We start from the raw sequence: 25,558 nt of genomic DNA, 5'->3' as shown, positions 1-25,558 counted from the left end.
TTACATTCACTGTCATCATTTCATGACGCAAATCTCGGCATTGATGCCTTCTGATCCCCGGATGTAAAGCAATTTCCAAACCAAGACTCCACGCTGGATTCAGTAGACCACAAAGCAGTGCACCGACTCACAGTGCAGCAGAAACTAAATGAGTGTTGGTATTGTCCTAAGGCCTGCTTAGCAGTATATCCATAGGTTACATGGGGCTGTTTCCCCGCAAGAGAGCGTCTTGGGCTTGGAGCTAACCTTTTATTTTAATGTATTACAAATATTAATAATATGTGGAGCTATGCCTTAACTCCCCATACTCTTTCATGGATAAGTGTTTAATTAAGCACAGGAATAACTTTACTGTTCACCATATATTTAACAAGGCTCAGACAAGTGATCGCCAGATTCTCAGTGTGAAGTTCTGGGTTCAATCCCAAGGAAGCTCATTTGAGATTTGTAGTGGACACATTGACACTGGGGCACGTTTATTCCTGATTTCTTAGCTTTTTTGCCAACCAGTTACCATTCCAACAGAAACCCATTCTGTTATTTATCTTTTGGAGGTGGTACAATATGTCAATTTGAGACCATATTACAGAAGGAATTAGTGTCACAACAGGAATAATATAAAATAATAATAATTCAATTCGTGTTTATTTACGTGCAAACTTAACAGCACAGGGGCCTATTACAAGTTATCATGAGTACGTAGAAATACTCAAAAATAATTTAAAAAATACAAAATATGACAGTCTATATAATGGCAACAAATTAATAATAATTCCAAGGAAAATCAAAGTTAGCATTAACAGGTGAAAAAAAATAAAATAAGTATATTTCCAATGGTTATGCCATTATGTGGCGAGAAAGACAATACATTAACATACGCACATAGAATTTAATAATAATAATAACAACAATAATAATAATTTATCAATTGCACTGGATTCAATTGAACACGTTGATGAACCTGGACTCTGTGACAATAAGAAATATCTTTTCCAGCTGAACTTATCGAGATTTCACTGAGCCCTCTGTAATTGAGATGGTTGATGAACCTGTCTGGAAGTCATGTGAAATGTCAAAATAAACGCATCGGTTTTGCAAACTTCTCTGTTTGAGCTGGTGTCAGATTCTCCATTGATGCTGGTAATCCAACTAACCATCACCATAATGGTAACACTGGTGACATTCTTCTGAGGGCTCTCGTCAAATGATATCCTTCACTGTAAGCCAGTGAAACCGCAGTGGGTGTAATCAAAACTTCGCCATTTACCACCCCGTGAAACAATCACGAGCTTGGACACACTGACGTGACTCGTCACAGAGAGGTAGGATTACCTGACCAAGGGTCATCACCAGGGCCCGGATTTTGATGACATGTCATCTTTTTTTCCTTGTATCCTATGCGATGCTCTTAAATATATAAATCTCGGATATGAGCTGCTGGTTACAGAAATGTAAATTTTATAGGTAATTTTTTTTGGTAAATTTTTGGACTTCTAAGGTATTTCTTGTCATTTTTGGCCATTTTAGGGAATTTTTCTTCATACGTTTTCTGAAATGTGAATAACATGGAAGCGAAGTGTTCTTCCTTTTCTCCTTTAGGTAATTTTTCTGGATTTTTTCGATCATTTTATAGTCATTTTTTGAATATTTTCAGGTCATCAAAATCCGAGCCCTGCATATTACATTTTTGGGTCATATTTTAGGTCATTTTATAGGTCATTTTTTAAATATTTTCGGGTCATCAAAATCCAGGCTTTGCATATTACATTTTTGGGTCATATTTTAGGTAATTTTTCTGGATTTTTTCGGTCATTTTATAGGTAATTCTTTAAATATTTTCAGCTCATCAAAATCCGGGCGCTGTTCATCACTCATCACTTAAATTCGCTGGCTTCTGTGCGGCGCGCCTACTTAGTTTCTGTGTCCGGAGACTGGCTCTCCCGAATAAGTATCTGTATAGCCTCCCCCAGTTCCGGGCAAATAAAGAGATGCCTTAACTGAGCCACGGCCTCTTCCTTCCACATTCCTTCCAGTTCATTTTAAATCATTAAACCTTTCAATACGATATAGTAATAGACGGAAAGAGCTTCGTTAAGGTAAGGTAAATAGTACGGTAAAGCTATCCCTGTAACAGGCCGTGAAGGCCCATAGGGTTGTGAGACGTCGAGGCTCCCACAATTTCTAGACAATCGGCTCAAAGATGGTCGTGAGATTTTCAGCCTTACGCGCTGGCCTCCCTTTACCTCCCAGGAAGAATCCTGGTACTCATTTCTGTTAAAGGCTGAGTTGACCCCTGGGAGATAGTGCTGTTTGAAGGACTAGGTCAATTGAGAAATCCAATAACTTCATCGGGAATCGAACCCGTGACCGTCCGGCTTGTAGCATAGTGCCTCAACCAACTACGCTACCTCGTAGCCCAAAGCGTGTCAAAAAAAAAAGCAAAAACTCAAAGGCAAGAGGTTATTGAGCAGGTTAGTTTAATGGTAACGTTGTTTGAATCTCGCATGAGTTAGAAGCAATATCCCCTGTAAGCTGCGCGCGCAACTGCTGTCACACTCCCGCGCACGAGTCTCAGTCTCCCGAGCACACTCACTGTTTAGTAAATAGTCAGTCTGAGCTAATAAAAATAAAATTGAAAACAGTAAACTACATTTTTTGTTTGATATGGACATTTTTTAAAAATCGCTGCCCCCCGGAGGTTGCCAAAACCAGCAAAATCCTGCTCAGAAGATTTGCGCACTTGCATCCCTGGCTTAGAGGGAACGTTGGTTGCAGCCTATACGGGTAACGGATTTTCGTGATTTTCCTTAGTGCATTGCATTCAAACAAGCTACGACCACTTTCTTCCAGACTACTTTTTACTCACTATATACGATCAAATGCACACAGCCGATGTAGAGATTGGTTACGGGCTGGACAACCGAACGATCGGAGTTCGAGTCCTGTTATGTTCAAGAATTTTCTCTTCTCCAAGTCGTCCAGACCGGCTCTGGGGCCCACACAGCCTCCTATCCAATGGGTGCCGGAGGATCTTTCCCCGGATGTAAAGCGGCCAGGGAATGAAGCTGACCACTCACCTCCAACAAGTGCCAAGGTAAAGTTGTCCTCGTGCTTAACTAATTAAGCACTAAGCCATGAAGACGTATGGGGGAGTGGATGTACATATCCACATTTTCTTTACCTCGGTACTAATTATTCACTCCCCCAAACGTCTTCATGGCTTAGTGCTTAATTAGTTAAGCACGAGGACAACTTTACCTTGAAACTTGCTGGAGGTGAGTGGTCAGCTTCACGCCCCGGCCGCTTTACATCCGGCGAAAGAGCCCCCGGTACCCATTGGATAGGAGGCTGGGTGGACCCCAGAGACGGTCTGGATGATATGGAGAAGTAAAAATTCTTGGCCTTACCGGGACTCGAACTCCAACCTCTCGGTCGTCCAGTCCATAGACAGTCCCTATACCGACTGAGCTGTCCCGGCTCCTCAAGTAGAAATTTTGTGTGCATGATTCGAAGTATAGGATTAATAAAGGGTTAATCCAAAAACGAAGCACAATAGAGCATTGAAGGTCACAGTGTAAGGGCTGGATTTTATGGCCCACCCCTTACGCATGCTACTACTATACTACATACATACATGTGTGCATGATAAAGTCAATGGCCTTGAATCTTATACATATAACCAGAATTGAGCATCTAATAATAACCTCAAATAATTGAGAGACTGCAGTGTTTGTGTTACTGATAAAAGGGGTTATGAGATACGCAGTTAAGATGGCCTCAGGTGACATGAAATACTTCCCAGTTTTCATGACGGTGGGTTCAGGCGTTCAAGTAATGTTGAGGTTATTACTTCAACAATTTGAGGGGAAGCAGTGTTGGTATTACTATTGTGACGGATTTATGATTTCTGCCGTGCAGTCGGCATTACCAAGTTTCGTAAAGAGTAGTTAAGGCGTTCAGACGTTACGTTGCTGGGATACAGACACATGGAGAGCAAGGTGATTTCAGAAACCCAATTTCGTGCTTTTAGTATAAAGAACGTAAACTAAAATGGAGACTCGATAAGTGGTTTATAAGTAATCGCTGTTATTCTTAGATTTGAGGTCCCTCACTATTGCAGTTGTATGTCTATGGCGTTGTTAGGGGGACGCTTTTGAATGATGAGTTGCTGCAAAATTGCGTAGCGAATTGTGCCAGTAATCCAGAGATAAGATTCGGTGTCACGGTAGACTACACCGCGTCACATCATGGCGCATTGTTCTGCGTCGCAACGTAAGAAACCGATGCACGCAGCAGTTTACTAATGGCGTACGTTTGGAACTTTCTTCTGTATTTACAATACTAACCCAATTAATCCTGCTTCGTATTGTGGCGGTCCCTGGTTCAAATCTTGACCAGGAGGCTGGCTGTGATGCTTCAGGTTTAACAGTCTTCACCCAGTTGTTCCAGGAAAATATTAGGGTAGTAGCATAAATAGGCCACGACCGCTTCCTTCCACATTGCTTTCCAATTTGCTGTTCACTAATTATCCTATAATTATATGCTATGGAATCAGAGATACTGAAAATTCTCTAAATAAATCATAGACTAATAAATAAATTAACCAGCCAGACTAGTAAAGTGCAGTGTTATAGGTTCATACTTTAATGTACTGATGTGCCTCATTTAACCGCGTTGGATCAATTACATGGGCTATTCTACGTCGAGGAATATAAAGAGACAATACAATTAGGGGAGTGTCTTCGCTCGCTTGGAAATCTGGACCGTGGGTTTGAATCCCACTCAGGGCATGGATGTTTTTTTTGTGTGTGCGTTTTTCTGTGTTTGTGTACAGGTAGAGGCCTTGCGACGAGCTGATCACCCGCCCAAGGAGTCCTACCGCATGTGTAAGATCTAGAAAACCCGAAGTGAACGGAGAAGTTCATGGAGGTAGGCCTAGGCCCACTGGGGCTGTAGTGCCAAAAAAAAAATAGAATTAGGGTATTTTGAAAAAGAACAGAAGGGGAACGGTGTCTTAATTATTTTAAGATAATTTGAAGGTTACTATCCCAGTATTGGCCTATAGGAAATCCATAAAGCAACTCTGTCAGGGTAGACGAATCGCAGGTTGAGGATCGAACCAGGCACCTACGAAAGCATATCAGAAGTATTACCGCTTGAAGGCCAACTTATTCCGTGGTTTGTGTCAGGCAGATACTGTAGCATTCGCTTCATAACGTGAGAACAGTATGGATCTGTGTGAAATCTAATCCTTTTCAGGATCTGATAGTCGCTCAGTTGGTCAAGAAATTTCCGTCTTTTATGAAATTGTCAAGTTTATTGTCATGTTCTCGACAGCCATTGGTCCATAGTCAAACGAATCTAATCCATACTATCGTATACTCTTCTCTTAAAATCCACTTCAATATTATCCTACCATTCTAAACCCTTTCTCTTATCTGGCAGTTCATGCCACACAGTTAATTGTTGTTCTGGCATTTTTTTTTCCCCCTTGGCACTACAGCTCCAGCGGGCCTAGGCCTACCTCCATGAACTTCTCCGTTCACTTCGGTTTTTCTAGATCTTACACATTCGGTAGGACTCCTTGGGCGGGTGATCAGCTCGTCGCAAGGCCTCTACCTGTACACAAACACAGAAAAACGCACACAAACATCCATGCCCCGAGTGGGATTCGAACTCACGATCCCGGCTTCCGAGCGAGCGAAGACAGTGCATGCCTTAGACCACTCGGCTACCGTGACCGGCGTTGTTCTGGCATTACACTCTGAATTATAAAGTAATCCTCGTAGTTATGAACCTAGATGTAACGGACAATATGGCTGTGTACAGTTGTGATTCTTCTTACATATGTTGAAGTAGGGAGAAGATTTAGTTAGAAAACTATTTAAAATAAAAAGAAGCCCAATGTAAAAACCTTTATGTAATCACATTGTGTGCTTTTATGTTTATTGCGTGTATTAACTGTATCTCCCGTGGTGTATTTCCGTGATGACCCCTTCACTCGGTTATAGCGAACATCGGCTTTAACGGACACTTTATTTCCACGTATTATTCCATTGTAACGAGGTTTTACGCTATGTGAAAACTGTACATTCGAAACTTCGGAGGTTTTTTCTTTTTTGCAGGGCCGTGATGTGCTTTTGCTACATCAGTAGGACTATTGGTGAATTACAGAGGCTTCAGTGTGTTCATGGTGGTGACGTATTATCATTCATTTAATCATCAAATGATTGTTAAAACCTGTAAAGCTGATCAGCCAATGGAAACAAAATTCTCGTGAAACATACTGCTCTATGATTACTGCACAATGATTTTCACAGAGTACATTTCGATGGAAGATTTTGAATGTTCCCTCAGAGCTATGACATTTTCATGCTTTGTTCAAAGTGGATAGTGCAAGAAATGGAGCCTGGAATTGCGGGCTGAATTCATCTGGCTCAGGATAATATCCAATTTTGTGTTCTTATGAACATGGTAATGAAGTAGTCAATTCTGAAGGGTCCTGACGATGGTGTATAATACTCAGGTTTACCGAGTTCTTGGACTTTGTCCGTTATCCGGTGTTTCGGGAACTGGATCTGTTTCTGTCCTCAGGTGAAATGGGGAGGAGGTACCTACTCTGTTGTGTACATTAGAAAGAGTTGATCTCAATCACTGGATCATTCAATGAGGACGGAAACAGATCGAGCGTCCGAAACGTTGTGTTCTTTAGAATATCAGACGCCGGGCAAAGTCCAAACCCCAGTAATCCCACGGTAATGAAACTTGAGGTTCTACTGAGTTTAGATAAATATATGTTACAACGCTCTGTGGTATATACCTAGATAGGTTCAATCTGATCATAATTTATTAATACACTCATGTCCGGAAACGCTTTGTTTACGCACTAGGGCCTCTGAAATGTGAAGGAGGACGCCTGTACCTCTTACCTCTGTGGCTTACTGGTGATATTTACGTAACATTTCTCGAAGAGACCTTGCCCGAGCTGCTGGAAGTTGTGCCTTTGGAAGTCCATCGTGAAATGAGGTTCCAGCATGATGGTGCTCCGGCACACGGCAGTGGTGTCGTCTGGAGTATTTGGATGAAACTTTTGGCAACAGAAGGATTGGACGCGGAGGCCCCCTCGCTCCTCTGACTTGACTCCACTGGATTTCTTTCTCTGGGGGTGCATGCAAAGCCCGGTGTACGAGACTCCAGTGGAGACACAACATGATCTTGTGGCAAGAATTGCAGTAGCAGCTGGAACCATCCGAGAAATGCAGGAAATCTTTCAAAGAGTTCAACATAACATAGCCAGGCGGTGTAGAACATGCGATGAAGTCGGCGGCCGCATTTTTGAGAAACTTTTGTAACCCTTAGTGCCAAAAGGAAGCGTTTCCAGACATTGGTGTATTAAGAAAATATGATCACATTGAACCCATCTATCTACCACAGAGCGTTGTAACATATATTTATTTACACTCTGTATAAAAGGTGTGGAATTTCTTAACACTCTGAGCGACTGTTAGCTTCTCAATGAGAATATCTTAGTGTAGAATATACTGAACAGGCCGAAGAAAAAGGGAGGACTCTATTCATCAAGCTCAGGGTAGAGACAAATGGCGATCTCTGGTGAACATTGTAATGAAACTTGGGGCGGAATTTCTTGCTTATCTGAGCGACTAGTAGTTCATTCCTCGAGGAGGACTCTGCTGCATGCAATTCTTTGGCAAGGACTGTACTTTGTAATTTCAAATATATAGCAAACCACTCACTAGTTTCGTCTCTCTCATTTCATGTAACTAGTTCTATGTTTGTCCGCGCTATGGAAGCATAGAACATGTAGCTGAGGAAGGTGTCTGGACCCAAGAAAGAGGAAGTAATTGGGGCCTAGAGAAAATTGCACAACGAATAATTTCGTAATTTTTACTTCTCGTCAAACGTTATTTGGATGAACAACTCAAGAAGGACCAAGAGTAGGAGAAGGATACTGTTAAAATTAATCTTATAGAAATTGGATATGAGGGTGTGAACTGGATCCATCTCTCGCAGGACAGGGACCAGAGAGTGAGTTTTCTGAAGACGGTAATGTACCATTAGTCATGACGTGCTGGCAAGTTCGTGACTACCCTAGAGACTATCAGCTTCTCAAGGAAGACTTTACTCCGGGGAGTTAGTGACTTAGTTAATTGTTATTTACCTTATAACTTTCTTTTCGTTTCTATGTTATATCTACCAGTTTTCGAATATCAAAGCCTATGGGCCTATGTCGTATCATTTCTTCACTCACTCATGGAGCTGAGCCTTTCTTGAGAAGCCGCCAATTTTGCAGCTACTTAAGAATTTCCCAGCATTTTTGGAACCCGAAGGTTCATTATCGTGTTCACAAGAGCCCTACACTGGTCCCTATCCTGAGCCAGATCAATCCAATTCATACCATCCCATCTCTCTAAGATCCATTTTAATATTGTCCACCCACCTACGCCTTCGTCTTCCCAGTGGTCTCTTTCCTTCTGGCTTTCCTAACAATACCCTATATGCATTCATCTTCTCCCCATTCGTGCTAGAGGCCCTGCCCACCTCATCCTCCTTGCCTTATTCTAATTACAGTTAAAGAAGAGTACAAGTTATTAAGCTCCTCATTATGCAGTTTTTCCAACCTCCTGTCACTTCATCTCTCTTCGGTCCAAATATTATCCTCAACAACCTGTTCTCAAACACCCTCAGTCCTATGTTCCTCCCTTAATGTCGGAAACCAAGTTTCACGTCCATGCAGAACCACAGGTAAAATTATAGTTTTGTATATTCTAATTTTCATGTTTTTGGACAGCAGACGAGAAGACAAAAGGTTCTGGACTGAATGGTAACAAACCTTGTCATCTGTTGCTATGCCTAATAACTTTAATTAACTAAACGTGTTTAGGTTGCAGAGTAGTCAAGAACTTTCTATAAAAATATTCCAAATTTTATCGCAATTAAATTATAGATAAAGGGCATCTGCGTCCTTTCCATGTCGACCCTCAAGATGAAGGTAAGGACAATGTCTGCCTGATCGTCTCGCAGGATTTTAGTGCACTCATAACCTGTTATTTTTCTTTGGAGTGAAGGACAGTGTCAGACCCCCACAAAAGAGTTACAATTGTAGTTTTATATATTTTCATCTTTAAATCTGTAGTTTTCGTTTTTCATATGACCTCATCCTCAGTATTTCACCCGTGAGATTTGCTTCAACGCAAAACATTGAGATAAAATTGTAGTTTTGTGCATTATAGTGTTGATTTAGAAGGAGGATTTACATGCTTGCTGGGAAATGCAAGAAGTTATTCATTTCCGGAGTTGATTCTATTTTGTTTTTCATCTCGATTATACGTGTTTCATTTGTTATATCTTTTTATATTATGGAATGCTTGAGTTTCTGTGAAATATAGGCTCCCCTGCTTTACCACATCACCAAACTGTACTGTCCGACATGGAGTACCGAACTGAAAATCGATATGAACTTGGCTGCAAGAGAAGAAATCGGGAAGGGAAGGGAATGGCCGAATACTGTGAGTGGTATTACTTCCGCTTTTATCGGTCATCCCCACAAGACAGTGGGAAAAGGAACATTTAAATTAAATTCCCACACCTCCTACGTTTGTTGGATACAGACATTGATATTATGCATTATGTTTGAACAATTGATACGTAGCAACTATTGTTGTCATTGTCAGTTTTATACTTGATACATTATTATTATTATTATTATTATTGTAAGGCCGCGCCATAGCTCAAGCGGTTAGTCTCTGGCTTCCCACCGCGGCGACCCGGGTTCAATCGCGGGTCTGGTCAAGTGGGATTTGTGATGGACAAAGTGGCGCTGGGGCAGGTTTTCTCCGAGTACTTCGGTTTCCCCTGCCAATCTTCATTCCACCAATTGCTCCACAATCACCCTCACCTATCATCTGGGGCTTGTACAATAGGCCAGAAGTGGCTGCAGTACAAGGGACTTAGTCCCACCCCACTAGCAATAAAGAAATTATTATTATTGATTAAATGTGATAACCTTTTTCTTCTTCTAATTCTTCTGCTGCTGCAATTAAGATCATCTGCTGCACAAATCTTACGTTTGTTCCTTGGCTTATTTAATGACGAGATTTCAGGTGCGTAGGTTACAGAATCGAATGATAGCGGTTTGAAAGATTTCGGATAATGGTCATGGTATGATTTAAGAACTATTTTGTCGTGTGAAAAAAAGGGATGATCTGTCATTGTCCAGCTTGAGGTCTGAATTATATTATATAAGGTTATTTAAATATTTCGGTGGTTGTGAAACCTAATTTAATCTGCATGTTCAAGGGAATAGTCTCGTCAAAAATAAATATGTTTTTCCTCTAAGTATAGTGCCATTTTTAGAATACATTGTCACCAAGTTTATTGAATTAAAATGCATTGTTGAAACATGTTATTAATAAGTATGTTCGTTCCAATCATTTAATTAAAATGTGTTCTAGAACAGATACATAAATGTATTAATTATTAACTGTTAATCATTTAAATGTACGGTTCAGTAAACAGTATCGCCCTAGAATAATTTTTGATAGCTATATATAAGCGTGTTATTCACACGCGCCCACGTTTTAACTTTTTTAATTTGAAGTGTTACCAGAAATGGCTACCTTCAGAAGGTACTGTTTTCATACTTTCCGCGCGCGAACAGGGAGAACCGGAAACGATCTACTAATCCCGCTTTCAGCTTGTTGATTGATCTTTTGTTGGTTTGAGAATGGGAACAGGTATGATTTATGACTCAGTTTTTGTACATACATAACTGTAGAAACAACGTATTTGCTGCATACAGTTGTTTCAGACGCATCAAGTAGACAGAGCGTAGGAACGCTGGCCGAAGCCTGCACATGATGAGGTATTAGCGTGTTAAATTCAGCGTGTGTTTCATGACCGCGATGGTGGTTAGGCCTATCGGGCATCAATCGGGTTGGCAGGCTAGGCAGAGCAGCCGTGCGCAAAAGCGCGCAGTTAGTACGGGTATATAGCTTGTGTTGTATTCTTAAAAGCAGGTGGGAATAACGACTTGAGAATGTTTTTACATCATTGTGTCAGTGTGTGGTATTGCGATGCGTTGTTGTGATATATTTTTAGAGCGATTTAATGTAATTCATGTTTGTGAATATGGCCGCTTTTTTTTGTGCGCTTTGAAGTTTTCTTTGCAGCCATGATGGCTAAGTGAACCTACCGGGTCATAAGCTAGTAGGCGTCGTACTTGGAAGGTCGTGACTTGAGAGAAGGTCGGTGTAATGCGATGTCTTTGTATTTGTAAATGGCATAAATGGACAGTGGTGATTTTTTCGTTTACTACATGCAATTTATTAGACGTATACACTTTATGTAATTTTTTTCTTCAAAATGTGTTTATTATTATCTGTGTGTTTTCCGCGAGACGAATGAATGGCAGGTCAGTGTCTTGTAGTAAATGCCTGCAGTTCCTAAAGAATGGTGTTAAAGACACATTTGTCAAAGATGTGTAATAAATTATTTTTGTATAATCGTTCAACACGGAAATTTGTGTGATTAAGCATTTTAGCCTCATTCCACTTGACATAGTGAAACTTCGTTGTTAATCATATTGTCATAACTGTCAGTTCGTCAAGACTGTTGGTAATATTGATGTGTTTATATTTCGCAGCATAACACACCTAATAAATGAAAATTTTTAAGACGTTTTACTGATGTGTCTAATCAGATGAGAAAATATGAACATGTGAGCAAGTTATGCATTAAAATAACGTAGAATTCTCACGACTTCTGAAACCGTTCAGTGCTAGTATCGGTTTATTTACTATATGAATTTTACCGTATTTAAGTAGTGTAATTTTCGTGTACAGAGCTTTTTAAGAGTCACTTGAACCTTGCTGTAAGTAGATTTAAGTTGCTGTGGTTGCCGTGTCGGTTTAAGAGAAATGGATGAACGTTTTTCGTGTTAAACGTTATTGATTACGAACTGTGTGCCGTTGCTTACCATGCTTAACCGTGTATAATGATTACAAAGGAATGTGTGGTGTATTAAAAAACATTTTGTGAGTTTGTCGGTTTACTTTGTTTTTAAAATTTTGAAATGTATTGGGTGTATTTGTTTTTGTGAGTAGAAGTATAATGAGCTCATGCCTACATTTATTATTTACCTATCCAATGTATGTATTAATTTTCAGGTTAAAGTGTGTGTGTGTGTGATTGAGTGAGTGACATAGCAGTGATATAAAAATAACAATTAAATACAATTTTTTGTATTTTGAAGATAATGTTAAATGACCTGTTTTGTATTCGTTGCTAAGAAGTTGTTTCTTCTGAATGTTTCAGGGGCCGAGCCAGAGAAAGAAGAAGCACTCCGGAGAAGAATAATGTCAGGTAATAGGACTGTGCAGTAACAAAAATATTGACCTGGAAATAAAACAGCCATTTCACAACTGTGCAAGACGGCGGATGCCTGTGAAACCAAGACTGCTGTGTCACGACCCGATGCTTTGGTGAAGCTTTTGTTGGCCCAGATGGGAGAGGTGTCAGATCCTGAACAGCAGTATAGTCTGCGCTGGAATGACTTCCATGCCAGCATCCTGTCATCCTTCCGTCATCTGCGTGACGAGGAGGACTTTGTGGATGTCACATTGGCGTGTGATGGTTGTTCCTTCACTGCCCACAAAGTGGTTCTCTCCGCCTGCAGCCCGTACTTCCGAAGACTTCTCAAGGCAAATCCTTGCCAACATCCCATTGTGATTTTGCGTGATGTCAAAGAAAAGGACATGGAATCACTCTTGCGCTTTATGTACAACGGTGAAGTGCATATTGGCCAGGAGCAGCTGTCTGACTTCCTCAAAACTGCGCAGATGTTGCAGGTTAGAGGACTTGCTGATGTCCCCACCAAAGACAACCAAAAAGTTCCACCTGTGAGTATAATTTGTTCATATTGTGAATTCAAAGAAATGGACTGTAGTTTGGATCATGTTTACATTCTTCCATATATAGTCACAAAGGTTTGAAACAGATGATTTCAGTAGAATTAGAAACTTGAACTGGTGAATACAGTGATGTGTTGCTCTAAATGCAATGTATCTGAGATGGCCCTGAGGGATTGAATGTGTTTCAACTTGGGTAAAATATAAAAAAGTGTGGTTTTAATTCTCTGTTACAAAACCTGGTAAATGCCTATAAATGTTACTAGATGATGAAAACCACTAATGTAAACTACACAGATCCAAACTGATTGAACTCATATATTCTTAATTATCTAGTAATATTTATGGGCATACATCATGTGATGTGTTGGGGAATTGACATACTGTTCAGTATTTTAAAGTTGATGTGCTACTAAAACTGACAAAATTCTAGGTTTCTAGTCCATACTTCCCATTTTTCATTAAGTTTGTGGGTAATGATGGAATTAAAAATTAGAACCTAGAGATTTGTTTGTGTCATTGAAATATTGGGCTGTTGGCAGAGGCCATTGAAATTTCTTTTTTGTGGGATTTAACTGAGCTGAGTACCGTACCCATGATATCAAAATTTATTCTTTCAATAGATGAACAGTATTTTCTGTTCCCTAATTATTTTGGGATCCTGTTATCCTAAGCCAAAAGAATGTTTTGAGTGGAAGAAAATTTGTCAGCTCAAATCTGTAAAATATTAACAATCAGCTAATTGATCACCTGTATATGATATTGTTTTTCGTTGCACACGGTAGCAGTGTTGGTTGAGGCATTGTGCTATAAGCTGGAAGGTCGTGGGTTCAATTCCCGATGGGACAGCCGAGGACCTACAACCTTACCGCCATCTGTGAGCCAGTTGTATAGAGAAAATATGGGAGCCTCTGCGTCTCACGCCCCTATGGGCCTCCACGGCCACTTACAGGGATAGCATTACCTTTTTTTTTTTTTTTTTGCAGCATATATATTCTTACTTGAACATACATTTTAAGAATAATTCATAGTATATTTGAAACTTACAATGCAGTGAAGTTCTTGTACAAGAATCATGACAATACAGATACACGTACATGGAGGCTTGTGACATATGAGGTTATATGCTTCTGTTATATAGATTTTTGGTTATTAAGACTGACTGTTCATGGCTGATTAATGTGTGATCAGACATAAGTATATGATTAAGTGCCTGATACCCAAGTATGTGGATAGCAAGCCTTTTTGTTGCCTAGTGTCAAATTTACATTGGAAGCTAATTACTAAAACAGAATGGTGCTGTCCACGTATGTTGCTGCAATGCTGTAGTTGAGCTTAGTGAGATATCTGCTGCTACACATTTATTAGATAGATCTTTTGGTTTTTGTGGCTAACACATAAAAGGTAAAGCTATCCTTGTAACAGGCAGTGGAGGCCCATAGAGTTGTGAGATGTTGAGGCTCCCACATTTTCTAGACAATGAACTCACAAATGGTGGTTAGGTTGTCAACGTTATGTGCCAGCCACTCTTTAAGCCCCAGGAAGATTCCTGGTGCTTATTTCTGTTAGAAGCTGAGTCAACCCCAGGGACATAGTGGGGCTGGAAGGATTCGGTCAACTAAAAAATCCAATGACCTCATGAGGAATGAAACCCATGACCTTCTGGCTTGCAGCATAATGCCTCAACAAACTACACTACCGTGGTGCCCCCCCCCCCCGAGAGAGCAACACATAATACATGTATTTTATTTACAAGACAGGTGTCTTAAATTTGGCTTTAGGCATGTCAGTTTAAAATAATTGATGGCATTATACAGTGTTCAGTTTCTGTAGCTATATTTCTCTGAGTAACCACACTGCTCAGTGTGGATATCTAAAGTTACAGCAAAAGTGTATCTTACATAAATGAAATATGAGTTGGTGAACTGTTGAATTATTAAGTTGTACCAGGTGATAATATAGTCAGAACCTGTAATCTCTGGCACCAGCCAATATCAAAGTTGGTGCCAGTGGTTCACCACTTCTGCCCTAATATAGACAGAACCTGTAATCACTGGCGCCAGCCAATATCTAAGTTGGTGCGAGTGGTTCACCACTCCTGCCTTAATATAGACAGAACCTGTAATCACTGGCACCAGCCAATATGTAAGTTGGTGCCAGTGGTTCACCACTTCTGCCCTAATATAGACAGAACCTGTAATCACTGGCGCCAGCCAATATCTAAGTTGGTGCGAGTGGTTCACCACTCCTGCCTTAATATAGACAGAACCTGTAATCACTGGCACCAGCCAATATGTAAGTTGGTGCCAGTGGTTCACCACTTCTGCCCTAATATAGACAGAACCTGTAATCACTGGCGCCAGCCAATATCTAAGTTGGTGCGAGTGGTTCACCACTCCTGCCTTAATATAGACAGAACCTGTAATCACTGGCACCAGCCAATATGTAAGTTGGTGCCAGTGGTTCACCACTTCTGCCCTAATATAGACAGAACCTGTAATCACTGGCGCCAGCCAATATCTAAGTTGGTGCGAGTGGTTCACCACTCCTGCCTTAATATAGACAGAACCTGTAATCACTGGCACCAGCCAATATGTAAGTTGGTGCCAGTGGTTCACCACTTCTGCCCTAATATAGACAGAACCTGTAATCACTGGCGCCAGCCAATATCTAAGTTGGTGCGAGTGGTTCACCACTCCTGCCTTAATATAGACAGAACCTGTAATCACTGGCACCAGCCAATATGTAAGTTGGTGCCAGTGGTTCACCACTTCTGCCCTAATATAGACAGAACCTGTAATCACTGGCGCCAGCCAATATCTAAGTTGGTGCGAGTGGTTCACCACTCCTGCCTTAATATAGACAGAACCTGTAATCACTGGCACCAGCCAATATGTAAGTTGGTGCCAGTGGTTCACCACTTCTGCCCTAATATAGACAGAACCTGTAATCACTGGCGCCAGCCAATATCTAAGTTGGTGCGAGTGGTTCACCACTCCTGCCTTAATATAGACAGAACCTGTAATCACTGGCACCAGCCAATATGTAAGTTGGTGCCAGTGGTTCACCACTTCTGCCCTAATATAGACAGAACCTGTAATCACTGGCGCCAGCCAATATCTAAGTTGGTGCGAGTGGTTCACCACTCCTGCCTTAATATAGACAGAACCTGTAATCACTGGCACCAGCCAATATGTAAGTTGGTGCCAGTGGTTCACCACTTCTGCCCTAATATAGACAGAACCTGTAATCACTGGCGCCAGCCAATATCTAAGTTGGTGCGAGTGGTTCACCACTCCTGCCTTAATATAGACAGAACCTGTAATCACTGGCACCAGCCAATATGTAAGTTGGTGCCAGTGGTTCACCACTTCTGCCCTAATATAGACAGAACCTGTAATCACTGGCGCCAGCCAATATCTAAGTTGGTGCGAGTGGTTCACCACTCCTGCCTTAATATAGACAGAACCTGTAATCACTGGCACCAGCCAATATGTAAGTTGGTGCCAGTGGTTCACCACTTCTGCCCTAATATAGACAGAACCTGTAATCACTGGCGCCAGCCAATATCTAAGTTGGTGCGAGTGGTTCACCACTCCTGCCTTAATATAGACAGAACCTGTAATCACTGGCACCAGCCAATATGTAAGTTGGTGCCAGTGGTTCACCACTTCTGCCCTAATATAGACAGAACCTGTAATCACTGGCGCCAGCCAATATCTAAGTTGGTGCGAGTGGTTCACCACTCCTGCCTTAATATAGACAGAACCTGTAATCACTGGCACCAGCCAATATGTAAGTTGGTGCCAGTGGTTCACCACTTCTGCCCTAATATAGACAGAACCTGTAATCACTGGCGCCAGCCAATATCTAAGTTGGTGCGAGTGGTTCACCACTCCTGCCTTAATATAGACAGAACCTGTAATCACTGGCACCAGCCAATATGTAAGTTGGTGCCAGTGGTTCACCACTTCTGCCCTAATATAGACAGAACCTGTAATCACTGGCGCCAGCCAATATCTAAGTTGGTGCGAGTGGTTCACCACTCCTGCCTTAATATAGACAGAACCTGTAATCACTGGCACCAGCCAATATGTAAGTTGGTGCCAGTGGTTCACCACTTCTGCCCTAATATAGACAGAACCTGTAATCACTGGCGCCAGCCAATATCTAAGTTGGTGCGAGTGGTTCACCACTCCTGCCTTAATATAGACAGAACCTGTAATCACTGGCACCAGCCAGTATGTAAGTTGGTGCCAGTGGCTCACCACTCCTGCCTAATATGGACAAAACCTGTAATTACTGGTGTCAGTCAATATTTTAGTTGGTGCCAATGGGTCATCTTCTCTTCACCAATGCAGCATTATAATATTACTTCGCATTGGAAATTTGTTTGTCAGTTGGTATTATATCCCTAAAACTTCTGTGAATTAACAGTTATTACCATCACCGGTGAGGGCACATGGTAGCATAGTTGGTTGAGGCACTGTGTTACAAGCCAGAAGGTCGCAGGTTTGAGCACCAATGAGGTCGATTTTTTCAATTTACCTAAACCTTCTATCCACACTATGGCCCTGGGGTCAGCTCAGGCTCTAGCAGAAATGAGTACCAGGAATTTTCCTGGGGAGTAAAGGGTGGCTGCCGAGTAAGGCTGACAACCTTACCACCCTCTGTAAGCCAATTGTCTAGAAAAAATGTGGGAACCTCGATGTCTCACAACCCTATGGACCTCGACGGCCTGTTACAGGGATAGATTTTTTATCATCAGTGGTGTGTAGTGCATAAACTCATTGTTTCTATGCACATAACTTTATTTACAAAAAGATATTGACAACTACAAATATTATTGCTTGCCCATCATTAGCTTCTGATGACCTTGTTTGTTTTTTGAGGCTTTTAAGTCACTAATAATGAGGTAACCTCTTTGATGTTTCCTTTTGTTATATTATGGTCATAGAGAAGTCATTTTGAGATTTTGGTGGAGGAATGCACATGTGATGCCATTGTTGGGATGCTCTCTGACTTGTGCATATAATGTAACTTCAAAATTTTTGTATGAAGTCTCAGACACAAATAGTGAGTTTGTTAGAACTGTCTGTAATGATTTTGATTAGATTTGCACACTTAATGGAAAGCTGTGTGTCTTAAATATGTGACGAGTAATTATAACAGTCAGTAGCATTAAAATTCCTGGGCTGTTTGCCTTAGTTTCAAAGACATTGGTATTGTGCATTTTGGATCTTTGTTGCCAGTTTGCTTTTATTTTCAATTAATATTTCTTCCCTGTGATGCCTCTGATACTGATCTAACTGCTTGAGTTGAATTTACATGAAGGATATTTGTTTTGTTGATGATATTAAAAAGATTATAATTTTAACATTTATAAAAAAACTCCATGATTTCAGTCTGCAACAAACAAAGAAAGTGTATTTCATTATTAGTTCAGTGGATACCTTTGTGACTCACCGCAGTTGTTTTCTGCCTCACAGTACATCCGCATATCTCATCAGCTGACCAGTGTCTGTAACTGTAGGCAAATTATTTGCTCGTAATATACTCGAGCAGTGTCGTAGACCAGACCTGGATGCCGAGGTTATGGATGATATCCTGGGAATCTCATATACAGTTATCCACAGTGATGAGAATTCCAGTTTGTCTTAGGATGGTCGGAGAATAGGCTAGGAGAATTGCAGTTTGTCTTATGATGGTCGGAGAATAGGCGAGGAAGAAATGAAGGGATGCATATGAATGTGAAGGTTTTTGGTTTACTAGTGATCGCGGTTTGGTTTTAGAAGCAGGTGACAATGATTATGAGGATGCTGAAAGCAATGGTAAAGATAAATATATCACTGAGTCATCATTGTATTAGTGTTCTATCAGATAATGCTTCTTGTGGCAACTTTTATGGGAGGAACAGGTTCAGATGTCCACCAAAAAAATGTTATCAGATGATCTAGAGGCTAGTCTATAGATTCCATAAAGAAATAATTCTCATGTTTGCAGATTTTAATTTGTAAAACAGTCAAAATAATTAGTAACCCCTGCACATGGAGATCAGAATGTAAAATCAGTGACATACATATTACCCACAGTCTTGTATTACACGAGTTCTGGGGAAAAAATGAATTTCATGTAGAGAAAAAACAACAGAAAAAGAAAAATTGTTACACCTTGATAGAAGAAAAAAGGAAAACTACATAAATCATGTATGCAGAAAACCTATAAATTTGGAATGTACAGTAAATACTATGTATATAAAGTATATGTCATCCCTAGAAGAAAGAAATGTAATTATCAATTTGACAAGAGTGTTGAAACTGGGTGGAATCCAGACTGTTGATGCCTTGGGAGTGCAAGAAAGTTAGTATTAAAAGAACTTTCAATTTTGTTAATTTTTTTTCCCCCCAAATATAAATATAACTTCCGTTTCATCTGTTCAAATATGATTTCAGTGTAAAACTTTTTTTCAGTATTTCATATTTGCAAGAAATCATTATATTATGCTGTGCAGTAAGTATATAAAAATAAATATGTACGAGTATATGCAGTTCTGTCCTGAACCTTAATGATAAGTAAAATATGCAAGAAACATAAAGAAGGATTCTAGGTCATTGTTGTGATTAATGAAATTTTAATGGGCAAAAATGTATGTCAGTCTCCCAGACTGGATGTGGGTAATAGTGTCCCTGAAATAAATCCGGGATACTTGAGGGTTAATGATGCTTGGATCAGTGGATACTTGAGACGTCTGGCTCAAAGGATTCTGGTACATGAATGCACAGGGACACATCTTGATACTTGTTAAGTGATATAAATATTGTGTTTAAACGAAATCATAGAAGATAAAATCTTAGAAATGAAAAACAGAAGGAAATGAAATTTCGGAAAAGTGATTTAGAGAGAATAATTGTTATGCTGACAGTAACTTCATATATCTTACTCAGGGGACAGAAAGAAGTCTGATAAACCTGATAATTTCTTTCTGTTATGCATCTGTTAGCAGAGTATTCTGTTCTTGCGTAGTCGATAGAGAAAAAAAGATGACGAGTCAGAAATCTTTGTCTGAAAATAGAGGACAAGTGATAGTATGATTGCTGAGAAAATTCAAAGAGAAATTATCTATAATAAAAACCACTTATTTTTTAGCAATTATACGTACAACACAAAACATTTCAAAAGTAAATGAAATAAATAAAATATTTTAATATATGAAAATAACCACTAATTGTGATGAACTTCATTTCAGCTTTGAAATTAGGGTATCATGGAGGCCATTGATATCCACAGTAGTACGTAAGGTCTGAAAGATTTGTTAGGACCAAATTTATAGCAAAGACAAATAAAAACTAATATTCCTGTATTTTAATATTGTTACATATTGGCCAAATAGAGCCAAGTGTCGGTGATTTCAATGTGAGCATGTTTTAATTTCTAAATCTGAAATGAAGTAAGTACATGGGAGATTTGAGCATACATGGAAATAGATCCGAAAGAAATATGGTGTGAGGTATGGTGTGGACTGAATGAAACTGGCTCAGAAAATGGTCTAGTGGCAGCAGAGTTTAATACAGTAATGAATCTCTGAGTTCCACAGAAGACCAGATGAGTTCCCCCCCCCACCCCACCCCCTAGAAAAAGACACTAGGAGTTATATGTGCACTATCTCCTGCTTAATTAATTAGTTCAGAATGATAAGGAGAATTTTGTTTCATAAATTTACTTTTGAGTTCAGTATTGAGTACAGTAAATGAATGTTCATATTGTGTTCTTCTGGATTATGATGCCATGTAATTTGGAAGAGGGGTACCAGTATTTCAGATGAACATACTGCCTCAAACCTCAGACCATTGCAGTGTGAGGATAGAGGCAGCCTGTTCCTTCAAGAAACACTGATCATTATATGCCATATTGGTGTCATATCTCAGAAGACCACAGCATAGGTCTTCAGTAATGTGAACTCTGCAGACCCCTAGCCTCAACACGCTCTTCTTCGGGGCTGTCAATGGAAAAGTCAGTAGGGTAAATGAAGTTTGCACATGTTTGTAGAATGTCTGGATCCTTAGAGAATAGTTCATATATGTTTGGCACGTGTTCCACTGTTAGACCAAATTTTCTTAATTATAATTATGAACACAGGTTCTCTTTAATATTGAATGAGAATATGTCAGTTTTATATGATCTTCAGGAGAAGTAGACAAAATCTGTAGAAGTTTACCAGAACATTAACTTGGTGGAAGGGGTTCTTAATTCTTGATTAATTCATCTTACCAGGAGTGATAGCAGACCACCGTTGAAGCAGCAAACAGTATCAGAGTCATGGCTGCTGCAATATTTGACTGTAGAAGGTACCTTTATTCATTCTAGAACTGCAACTGATATCACTGTCAAGTTGTTTGCTCGTGTCCGTTGCGTTTAATAGCTTCTGGGTTTGAAATGGGGCTGGAGGTTTGTTACCCTGACAGATTTTTCATGGGTTTCCCCAGTTCCTGAAGGAGAATGCTGGAATAACTTAAAATAGGCCACAGTCGCCTTCTATCACATCCTTTCCCATTCATCATTCAGTCATCTTACCATTCATTACTGCATAACCAGTGTAGTTGGGGAAGCATAATTAAACTCCGTGTACTGTAGTCCACAAGCGAAGTATACCGACTGAGTGACCTCCGCTTGTCAGCGAAGTTAGTGCCAACTTTTGTGGATAGAGGGTATCGTGGTCAGCACAAGAGATCCCCATGGCCATTAATCTTGGTTTTCTGGACCAGACCCACTGTTTCCTTGAAATAGCTCCTCAGTTATCCTCATGAGGCTGAGTGGACCCCGTTCCAGACCCACTACTTCTCAGAAAATCTGGTAGCACTAAGAATGGAACCCGGGATCTGTAGCCATTAACTCTGACCACTAGACCACAGAGGCGGTCAGAAGCATAATTAAATAATGAAAATTTTTAGTCATAGACGCACTGTATATACCAGCATATAACACACCAGTGACTAATCCACATAGCCATAATTCTCATTTTGTGAGGACATGGAATAACATCTGTTGAGAATATTGAACGCTTGGGGTACTGTTTTGCGGCAGTGACAGAATTGTGTACCAAGAATTTATCCCCCAGTCAGTATGTGAATAGACAGTTCTGTACAGCATTATCTGTGACATTGATGAAAGCGGAATGGAGAAATTTTTACTCTGAATACTGTGGCTTGGGCCTGCAAGATTTTGACAAGGAGATTGAGTTCTGTTATTAATATTTTCAGACCTCAAATTCACTTCCCTGGTCACAGTCAGGGGAGTTGAGAGAAAACTTTCCTGAGGAACCTCTTTCACCGCCTCCAAAACGAAGTCGAAATAATGAGCATCGCTTCTCGCCATCCCCAGCTTCATCTGCAACCACCACCAACAACAACAATAACAACAACAACAGTAGTGACCCATTAATGAGAGAAACATTACTAGGACAGGCACTGGAGGGCGGACCAACAATTCACACAGGCAGCTCCTCTCATCAGGTAAGATATGAAAACATTTTTACAGACTGATTAACATGATATAAGTGAAAGTGAATTTGGATTATTTTAAAAATAATTCTTCCTCTGAGCTCTATTACAGCAGTCCCTTGCCAGCCATGGGGGTTATTTTCATTAGAAATCTCTGTGATTATCAAAACCACAGTTGACAGGACCAAGGCCTTATAGGAAACTGGCAGAACAGTCATGAAAGCCTAACTACATTGCCTCTTCCATCATGAAATACATGATACAGTACTTGAAAAATAAATTAAATATCTGTATATAAAACCCTAACTCTTGCCATTTTGTCATTACTCCGATGTTGTGTAGTTGTCAGAGTTGTTAGCAGTTATGAATAGGATTGCATTGCATTGCAATTTTGGCTTTTGCCTGAGAGAAAATATTGCATTGTTGATTGAGTTTGTATTTTGTATATTTCTAATGTATTAATATTTGAATGGAAGGGTTGACTGAGGAAACTGTACATAGGGATTGGAATAATTTGTCTCAATGATTCAGCCTAGTTGTGGTGTTTGAGGTCATTCAAGATAATGTGTGGCTATGTGTTAATGCAAGGGAGTATCACAGCATGTACATGGAGAAAACTGGAGCGTGTTTTGGTAATATCAAAGTAATAGCTACTGATGTGTAAATAATGACATATGTAAGTTGTTTGTTCTGTTTCTTTTTTCTCCCCCTGCTGAGAGCCTAATAACTCAATCACTGACTTACAGTTAAAGTTGTTACTGCAAAAGAAAGAAGAAAAAGACATTAAATTTATTTGAAAAGGCTTGCTTTAATAGGCAGCCTATGTCAAAACTATATCCTATAGATAGCAGCATCATTTGGTTCATACTGTAATTCTGTCAAGTTCAGCATATGGGGGAAACCTTTTGTTAACACTCATCTCAGTATTGATGATTGATGGTTTAAATTTCGGGAAGTGCTAAAATCATAAGCTTAATGCTTGCAGTGTACTTTATCCTCAATTGGAATACTGAGCAAATAATTTAGCTAAAATACTAAGAAATGTATAAACATTTTTATAGCCTATAATTTGCAGTATCTGAATATATACAGCATTATGATGTGAGATAAATCATTTATCAAACACCGTGACATTTTTTTTGCATAGAGTGTCTTTTCAGTTCTTGAAACTTGGATTTTTTCATGTTTGTGCCTTCCTTCCCTCACATCCCATTGGCCCACACTGATCTGCATTTTTTCAATGATGTGGTTGTTTTTTTGAGTATTATATTCACAGTTCATATTATAATCTGAATTGTCTTGGCAAGGAAATGTGAGTCCCTGTGTGTTGTTTGTCAGTGCCTGTAATATGTTGAGTTTTTCTTCAGAGGAAGTTATTTATTTATTTATTTATTTACATTTATACATTCGGTTGATCCTAATGGTACAGCTGACCAGTTGCTTAGCTTTTCTCTTTTGTGTTACCACCTTGACTTGTGAAACACACAAATTCATATAAAACAATTGCAATGCATGAAGCAAACTCATCTAACAAATTAAATAATAGAAGATTGAAAACTTGAAAACAAAGTTGATCTGTCCAAAAAGAAAAATGGTACAAACTCTTGAAATTCAAATGAACTGAAATCTATTTTGTGGGAACTAAAACCGTTGAAATTGTAGGAAGATTCATGGGACTGCAACAGTAATGTAAATAGGAGAATGTAAATACAATATATTACTGTAGCGATGTAAATGTAATTGTCTTTTGAGAACTTTTGAAATTGTGAAGGTGGGTGTTTTTGACAACATTTATTTTGAACAGTTTCCTATTTAGATTTCAATGACGTTTTGCTAGTAAAATATAAAAACGTGTCAAAGAGGTGCTCTGCAGATGTAATGTTGTTGGTTCGGTTTTGGAGTTACTATAGTTCTGCCAGGAAACTTGAAACTCTTGGTGCAGGAGCCGCAGGTTGTTTCGATGTGTACGCAACTGTAAATCCCAAGGGCTGTACTGTAGTTTTCCAAAACAGGATGTGAATAGAAAACCATGGGTACTTTAAATTTGTTGTTGGCAAGGGATTGCTGTATTTCCAGTGCGCTGAACTATATTAAGAGCCTATTTACAAATAACGACCGCCTCTGTGATCTAGCGGTCAGAGTTCCTGGCTACAGATCCAGAGGCCCGAGTTCGATTCCCGGCGCTACCAGATTTCCTGAGAAGTAGTGGGTCTGGAACGGGGTCCACTCAGCCTCGTGAGGATAATTGAGGAGCTATTTGAAGGAAATAGCGGCTCCACTCTAGAAAACCGAAGTTAATGGCCGTGAGGATTTGTTGCGCTGACCATGCGACACCCTCTATCCACTAAAGTTGGCACTAACTTCGCCGACAAGCGGCGGTCGCTCGGTCGGTGTAGTTCGCTTGTGAACTGAAGTCACGGAGTTTGTCATTTACAAATAACGCGTTATTCACAACCAAAAAATTTACACATGAATTTTTAAGTTGATTTTGAAATTTAAGAGTCACGAACAGAGAAGAAAGTTGTACTGAACATCATGGTTGAGTGGATAACACTCTTAGTTTGTATTTTGGAAGTCCTGGGTTCAGTTCTTGAACTGAAGACTGTCTGTCATGTCCCATGGGGATGGTACCTTGAATTAGGTTGTTAATGTTTATTCCACGTCCTTTTCAGGTATTGTTTAAGCACCGTACCATTCAATGCTCTATAGCCTTAGCTACAGACAGCATTATCAGATAAAGCATAAATAAAATGAAAAAGGAAATCACTTCATTCTTCTTGAATTCGTATTGGATTTTCCAAATTCAACCAGCCCTTTGGAAGAACTATGAAGTTAACCTTTTTGCTGTTGTGTGAAATTCTTCATTTAGCAGTGCTGTGCGTTTGCTTTTATCCGAAGATTGCTATTGGTAGAATATTTTATTTAATACATCACAGATCCTTTTACTTGAATTTCTGTTTTTGATACTTCACCTGCAGCTACTTTTGAATTGAAACTGGTCACCCTTCTGCTGATTTAGAGTTTTGTTAAAGTAGTAAGTTACACAGTCTTCTTTTGATTGTCAGATGTGTTAGTCATTCTGAGCCGGAACAAACATACTACATTTTCATAGAGTTAAAGCAAATTTGTAATTGT

The 25,558-nt window shown here is 39.8% G+C and overlaps 1 protein-coding gene across 7 annotated transcripts in view; it reads left to right on the top strand.

Moving 5' to 3' along the window:
- The window catches only part of LOC111867280 (protein abrupt), a 460,728-nt gene that overhangs the window by 380,954 nt on the left and 54,216 nt on the right, over positions 1-25,558 (top strand). Inside the window, exons 1-3 of one of the 7 annotated variants that reach the window (XM_033752662.1) lie at positions 1,092-1,322; positions 12,334-12,917; positions 22,184-22,435. In XM_033752662.1, coding sequence (XP_033608553.1) covers positions 12,522-12,917; positions 22,184-22,435 — 648 coding nt within the window. In that variant the 5' untranslated portion in view covers positions 1,092-1,322; positions 12,334-12,521. The other 6 variants (XM_023857011.2, XM_023857019.2, XM_023856993.2 and 3 more) reach the window with 6 other exon arrangements.

This window comes from Cryptotermes secundus, unplaced genomic scaffold (assembly GCF_002891405.2).
Source record: "Cryptotermes secundus unplaced genomic scaffold, Csec_1.0 scaffold373, whole genome shotgun sequence".
Lineage (NCBI taxonomy): Eukaryota > Metazoa > Arthropoda > Insecta > Blattodea > Kalotermitidae > Cryptotermes > Cryptotermes secundus.
Note: the sequence above shows the minus strand (reverse complement) of the source record. Positions and strands in the feature narration are given on the sequence as shown.